The sequence below is a fragment of the Phoxinus phoxinus genome, assembly GCF_949152265.1.
Source record: "Phoxinus phoxinus genome assembly, chromosome: 21".
Classification (NCBI taxonomy): domain Eukaryota; kingdom Metazoa; phylum Chordata; class Actinopteri; order Cypriniformes; family Leuciscidae; genus Phoxinus; species Phoxinus phoxinus.
Window position 1 is genome coordinate 225,001 of NC_136896.1, and position 7,500 is coordinate 232,500.

General features: G+C 49.6%; 1 protein-coding gene across 1 annotated transcript in view; it reads left to right on the plus strand.

The window, feature by feature from the left end:
* Positions 1-7,500, plus strand: part of acadsb (acyl-CoA dehydrogenase short/branched chain) — a 17,686-nt gene that overhangs the window by 6,031 nt on the left and 4,155 nt on the right. Inside the window, exons 7-9 of the mRNA XM_079595027.1 lie at positions 2,224-2,316; positions 2,396-2,485; positions 2,703-2,840. Of these exons, the coding sequence (XP_079451153.1) occupies positions 2,224-2,316; positions 2,396-2,485; positions 2,703-2,840 (321 nt within the window). The remainder of the gene's footprint in view (positions 1-2,223; positions 2,317-2,395; positions 2,486-2,702; positions 2,841-7,500) is intronic.

Consider the following 7,500-nt stretch of genomic DNA (forward strand, 5'->3'; position numbering starts at 1 on the left):
ATCACCACACCATCACCACACCATCATCACCACACCATCATCTCACATCATCATCACCACACCATCATCACCACACCATCATCACCATACCATCATCACCACACCATCATCACCACACCATCACCACACCATCATCACCACACCATCATCACCACACCATCATCACCACACCATCATCACCACACCATCATCACCACACCATCACCACACCATCATCACCACATCATCACCACATCATCATCACCACACCATCATCACCACACCATCATCATCACCACACCATCACCACACCATCACCACACCACATCATCATCACCACACCATCATCACCACACCATCATCACCACACCATCATCACCACACCATCACCACACAATCATCACCACACCATCATCACCACACCATCATCACCACACCATCATCACCACACCATCATCACCACACCATCATCACCACACCATCATCACACCATCATCACACCACCACCATCATCACCACACCATCATCACCACACCATCATCACACCATCATCACCACACCATCACCACACAACATCACCACACCATCATCACCACACCATCATCACCACACCATCATCACCACACCATCATCACCACACCATCATCACCACACCATCATCACCACACCATCATCACCACACCATCATCACCACACCATCATCACACCATCATCACACCACCACCATCATCACCACACCATCATCACCACACCATCATCACACCATCATCACCACACCATCACCACACAACATCACCACACCATCATCACCACACCATCATCACCACACCATCACCACATCATCACCACACCATCACCACACCATCATCACCACACCATCATCACCACACCATCATCACCACACCATCATCACCACACCATCATCATCACCACACCATCATCACCACACCATCATCACCACACCATCATCACACCATCATCACCACATCATCATCACCACACCATCATCATCACCACACCATCATCATCACCACACCATCATCATCACCACACCATCATCATCACCACACCATCATCACCACACCATCATCACACCATCATCACCACATCATCATCACCACACCATCATCACCACATCATCATCACCACACCATCACCACACCATCATCATCACCACACCATCATCATCACCACACCATCATCATCACCACACCATCATCATCACCACACCATCATCATCACCACACCATCATCATCATCACCACCATCATCATCACCACACCATCATCACCACACCATCACCACATCACACCATTATCACCACACCATCATCACCACATCACACCATTATCACCACACCACATCATCACCACACCACATCATCATCACCACACCACATCATCACCACACCATCATCATCACCACACCATCATCACCACACCATCACACCATTATCACCACACCATCATCACCACATCACACCATCATCACCACACCATCATCACCACACCACATCATCACCACACCACATCATCATCACCACACCACATCATCACCACACCATCATCATCACCACACCATCATCATCACCACACCATCATCACCACACCATCACCACATCACACCATTATCACCACACCATCATCACCACATCACACCATCATCACCACACCATCATCACCACACCACATCATCACCACACCACATCATCACCACACCACATCATCACCACACCACATCATCACCACACCACATCATCACCACACCACATCATCACCACACCATTATCACCACACCATCATCACCACATCACACCATCATCACCACACCATCATCACCACATCATCACCACACCACATCATCATCACCACATCATCACCACACCACATCATCACCACACCATCATCACCACACCATCATCACCACACCATCACCACATCACACCATTATCACCACACCATCATCACCACATCACACCATCATCATGAGAGATCAGGAACGCTGTGAGTGTGTTTTAATGTCCTTCTCTGAACCTTCATGATGATGGAAATAAACGCTCTGATTCTTGACTCTCAGCAGGAGCTTCTGATCACCTGACAGACCCTGATCACCTGACAGACCCTGATCACCTGACAGACCCTGATCACCTGACAGACCCTGATCACCTGACAGACCCTGATCACCTGACAGACCCTGATCTGTTACAGGATGTTTTCATATACTAACGATGTGCTTCATCTGCAGGTTCACCAGAAGAACGTTTTGGGGAAAGTTGGTCACGGTTATAAATACGCCATTGGGATGTTGAACGAGGGCCGGATCGGGATCGCAGCACAGGTGTGTGTGTGTGCGTGTGTGTGTGTGTGTGTGTGTGTGTGAGAATGAAGGCCGGTCTCACGTGTGTTGTGTGTTTCAGATGCTGGGTCTGGCTCAGGGCTGCTTCGATCACGCAGTGCCCTACACCAGGCAGAGGGTTCAGTTCGGCAAACGCGTCTTTGACTTCCAGGTACTTCACCTGTGTGTGTGTGTGTGTAATGTTGTGTTGTGTCTCAGGGTCTGCAGCATCAGATCGCTCATGTGGCCACGCAGCTTGTGTGTGTGTGTCTGTGTGTGTGTGTAATGTTGTGTTGTGTCTCAGGGTCTGCAGCATCAGATCGCTCATGTGGCCACGCAGCTTGTGTGTGTGTGTCTGTGTGTGTGTGTAATGTTGTGTTGTGTCTCAGGGTCTGCAGCATCAGATCGCTCATGTGGCCACGCAGCTGGAAGCCGCTCGACTGCTAACCTACAACGCGGCGCGACTGAAGGAGGCCGGAAGACCCTTCATCAAAGAGGCCTGCATGGCCAAATACTTCAGCGCAGAGGTCTGTGTCTGAGTCTGTGTCTGTGTCTGAGTCTGTGTGTGTGTCTGTGTCTGAGTCTGTGTCTGAGTCTGTGTCTGAGTCTGTGTCTGAGTCTGTGTCTGAGTCTGTGTCTGTGTCTGAGTCTGTGTCTGAGTCTGTGTCTGAGTCTGTGTCTGAGTCTGTGTCTGAGTCTGTGTCTGAGTCTGTGTTTGAGTCTGAGTCTGTGTCTGAGTCTGTGTCTGAGTCTGTGTGTGTGTGTGTGTGTGTGTGTGTGTGTGTGTCTGAGTCTGAGTCTGAGTCTGTGTCTGAGTCTGAGTCTGTGTGTCTGAGTCTGTGTCTGTGTCTGTGTCTGAGTCTGTGTCTGAGTCTGTGTCTGAGTCTGTGTCTGTGTCTGAGTCTGTGTCTGAGTCTGTGTCTGAGTCTGTGTCTGAGTCTGTGTCTGAGTCTGTGTCTGAGTCTGTGTCTGAGTCTGTGTCTGAGTCTGTGTGTGTGTGTGTGTGTGTGTGTGTGTGTGTGTGTCTGAGTCTGAGTCTGAGTCTGTGTCTGAGTCTGAGTCTGTGTGTCTGAGTGAGTCTGAGTCTGTGTCTGAGTCTGTGTCTGAGTCTGTGTCTGAGTCTGAGTCTGTGTCTGAGTCTGTGTCTGAGTCTGTGTCTGAGTCTGTGTCTGAGTCTGTGTCTGAGTCTGAGTCTGTGTGTGTGTGTGTGTGTGTGTGTGTGTCTGAGTCTGTGTCTGAGTCTGTGTCTGTGTCTGAGTCTGTGTCTGAGTCTGTGTCTGTGTCTGTGTCTGTGTCTGTGTCTGAGTCTGTGTGTGTGTGTGTGTGTCTGAGTCTGTGTCTGAGTCTGTGTCTGAGTCTGTGTCTGAGTCTGTGTCTGAGTCTGTGTCTGAGTCTGTGTCTGTGTCTGTGTCTGAGTCTGTGTCTGAGTCTGTGTCTGAGTCTGTGTCTGAGTCTGTGTCTGAGTCTGTGTCTGAGTCTGTGTGTGTGTCTGAGTCTGTGTGTCTGAGTCTGTGTGTCTGAGTCTGTGTCTGAGTCTGTGTCTGAGTCTGTGTCTGTGTGTGTGTGTGTGTGTGTGTGTGTGTGTCTGTCTGAGTCTGTGAGTCTGAGTCTGTGTCTGAGTCTGTGTGTGTGTGTGTGTGTGTGTGTGTGTGTGTGTCTCTGAGTCTGTGTCTGAGTCTGTGTGTGTGTGTGTGTGTGTGTCTGAGTCTTTGTGTGTGTGTGTGTCTGAGTCTTTGTGTGTGTCTGAGTCTGTCTGTGTGTGTGTGTGTCTGAGTCTGTGTGTGTGTGTGTGTTTCTGAGTCTGTGTGTGTGTGTGTGTGTGTGTGTGTGTCTGAGTCTGTGTTTGTGTGTGTGTGTCTGAGTCTGTGTGTGTGTGTGTGTCTGAGTCTTTGTGTGTGTGTGTGTCTGAGTCTTTGTGTGTGTCTGTGTCTGAGTCTGTCTGTGTGTGTGTGTGTCTGAGTCTGTGTGTGTGTGTGTTTCTGAGTCTGTGTGTGTGTGTGTGTGTGTGTCTGAGTCTGTGTTTGTGTCTGAGTCTGTGTGTGTGTCTGAGTCTGTGTGTGTGTCTGAGTCTGAGTCTGTGTCTGAGTCTGAGTCTGTCTGTGTCTGAGTTTGAGTCTGTGTGTGTGTGTGTGTGTGTGTGTCTGAGTCTGTGTGTGTGTGTCCGAGTCTGTGTGTGTGTGTGTGTGTGTGTGTTTGTGTGTGTGTCTGAGTCTGTGTGTGTGTGTGTGTGTGTGTGTCTGAGTCTGTGTTTGTGTGTGTGTCTGAGTCTGTGTGTGTGTGTCTGTCTGAGTCTGTGTCTGAGTCTGTGTGTGTGTGTGTGTGTGTGTGTCTGAGTCTGTGTGAGTCTGAGTCTGAGTCTGAGTCTGTGTCTGTGTCTGAGTCTGAGTCTGTGTCTGTGTCTGAGTCTGTGTCTGAGTCTCTTTGTGTGTGTCTGAGTCTGTGTGTCTGAGTCTGTGTGTGTGTGTGTGTGTGTGTGTCTGTCTGAGTCTGTGTGAGTCTGTGTCTGAGTCTGTGTCTGAGTCTGTGTGTGTGTGTGTCTGAGTCTGTGTGTGTGTGTGTGTGTGTGTGTGTGTGTGTATCTGAGTCTGTCTGAGTCTGAGTCTGTGTCTGAGTCTGTGTCTGAGTCTGTGTGTGTGTGTGTGTGTGTGTGTGTGTGTCTGAGTCTTTGTGTGTGTCTGTGTCTGAGTCTGTCTGTGTGTGTGTGTGTGTGTCTGAGTCTGTGTGTGTGTGTGTTTCTGAGTCTGTCTGTGTGTGTGTGTGTTTCTGAGTCTGTGTGTGTGTGTGTGTGTCTGAGTCTGTGTGTGTGTGTGTGTGTGTGTGTGTCTGAGTCTGTGTGTGTGTGTGTGTGTGTGTGTGTCTGAGTCTGAGTCTGTCTGTGTCTGAGTTTGAGTCTGTGTGTGTGTGTGTGTGTGTCTGAGTCTGTGTGTGTGTGTCCGAGTCTGTGTGTGTGTGTGTGTGTGTGTGTTTGTGTGTGTGTGTGTGTGTGTGTGTGTGTGTCTGAGTCTGTGTCTGTGTGTGTGTCTGAGTCTGTGTGTGTGTCTGAGTCTGTGTGTGTGTCTGAGTCTGTGTGTGTCTGTGTCTGAGTCTGTGTCTGAGTCTGTGTGTGTCTGTGTCTGAGTCTGTGTGTGTGTGTGTGTCTGAGTCTGTGTGTGTGTCTGAGTCTGAGTCTGTGTCTGAGTCTGTGTCTGTCTGAGTCTGTGTGTGTGTGTGTGTGTGTGTGTGTGTCTGAGTCTGTGTCTGTGTCTGTGTGTGTGTGTCTGAGTCTGAGTCTGAGTCTGTCTGAGTCTGTGTGTGTGTGTGTGTGTGTGTGTGTGTGTGTGTGTCTGAGTCTGAGTCTGAGTCTGTGTCTGAGTCTGTGTCTGAGTCTGTGTCTGAGTCTGTGTGTGTGTGTGTGTGTGTGTGTGTGTGTGTGTGTGTGTGTCTGAGTCTGTGTGTCTGAGTCTGTGTGTGTGTGTGTGTGTGTCTGTCTGAGTCTGTCTGAGTCTGTGTGAGTCTGTGTCTGAGTCTGTGTCTGAGTCTGTGTGTGTGTGTGTCTGAGTCTGTGTGTGTGTGTGTGTGTGTGTGTGTCTCTGAGTCTGTCTGAGTCTGTGTCTGAGTCTGTGTCTGAGTCTGTGTCTGAGTCTGAGTCTGTGTGTGTGTGTGTGTGTGTGTGTCTGAGTCTTTGTGTGTGTCTGTGTCTGAGTCTGTCTGTGTGTGTGTGTCTGAGTCTGTGTGTGTGTGTGTGTTTCTGAGTCTGTCTGTATGTGTGTGTGTGTCTGAGTCAGTGTGTGTGTTTCTGAGTCTGTGTGTGTGTGTGTGTGTGTGTCTGAGTCTGTGTGTGTGTGTGTGTGTGTGTGTGTGTGTCTGAGTCTGTCTGTGTCTGTGTGTGTGTGTGTGTGTGTGTGTGTGTGTGTGTGTGTGTGTGTGTCTGTGTCTGTGTCTGAGTCTGAGTCTGTCTGTGTCTGAGTTTGAGTCTGTGTGTGTGTGTGTGTGTCTGAGTCTGTGTGTGTGTGTCCGAGTCTGTGTGTGTGTGTTTGTGTGTGTGTTTGTGTGTGTGTCTGAGTCTGTGTGTGTGTCTGAGTCTGTGTGTGTGTCTGAGTGTGTGTCTGAGTCTGAGTCTGTCTGTGTCTGAGTCTGAGTCTGTGTGTGTCTGAGTCTGTCTGTGTGTGTGTGTGTGTGTGTCTGAGTCTGTGTCTGAGTCTGTGTCTGAGTCTGTGTCTGAGTCTGTGTGTGTGTCTGAGTCTGTGTGTGTGTCTGAGTCTGTGTCTGAGTCTGTGTCTGAGTCTGTGTCTGAGTCTGTGTCTGAGTCTGTGTCTGAGTCTGTGTGTGTGTGTGTCTGAGTCTGTGTGTGTGTCTGAGTCTGAGTCTGTGTCTGAGTCTGTGTCTGAGTCTGTGTGTGTGTGTGTGTGTGTGTCTGAGTCTGTGTCTGTGTGTGTGTCTGAGTCTGAGTCTGTCTGTGTCTGAGTCTGAGTCTGTGTGTGTGTGTGTGTGTCTGAGTCTGTGTGTGTGTGTGTGTGTGTCTGAGTCTGTGTGTGTGTGTGTGTGTCCGAGTCTGTGTGTGTGTGTGTGTGTCTGAGTCTGTCTGTCTGTGTGTGTGTGTGTGTGTGTGTGTGTCTGAGTCTGTGTGTGTGTGTCTGAGTCTGTGTGTGTGTCTGAGTCTGAGTCTGTGTCTGAGTCTGAGTCTGTCTGAGTCTGAGTCTGTGTGTGTCTGAGTCTGTGTGTGTGTGTCTGTGTGAGTCTGAGTCTGTGTGAGTCTGAGTCTGTGTCTGAGTCTGTGTGTGTGTGTGTGTGTGTGTGTGTCTGAGTGTCTGAGTCTGTGTGAGTCTGAGTCTGTGTGAGTCTGAGTCTGTGTGTGTGTGTGTCTGAGTCTGTGTGAGTCTGAGTCTGAGTCTGTGTGTGTGTGTGTGTGTGTGTGTGTGTGTGTGTGTCTGAGTCTGTGTGAGTCTGTGTCTGAGTCTGTGTGTGTGTGTGTGTGTGTCTGAGTCTGTGTCTGTGTGTGTGTCTGTGTCTGAGTCTGAGTCTGTCTGTGTCTGAGTCTGAGTCTGTGTGTGTGTGTGTGTGTCTGAGTCTGTGTGTGTGTGTGTGTGTGTGTGTGTCTGAGTCTGTGTGTGTGTGTGTGTGTCCGAGTCTGTGTGTGTGTGTGTGTGTGTGTCTGAGTCTGTGTGTGTGTGTGTCTGAGTCTGTCTGTGTGTGTGTGTGTGTGTGTGT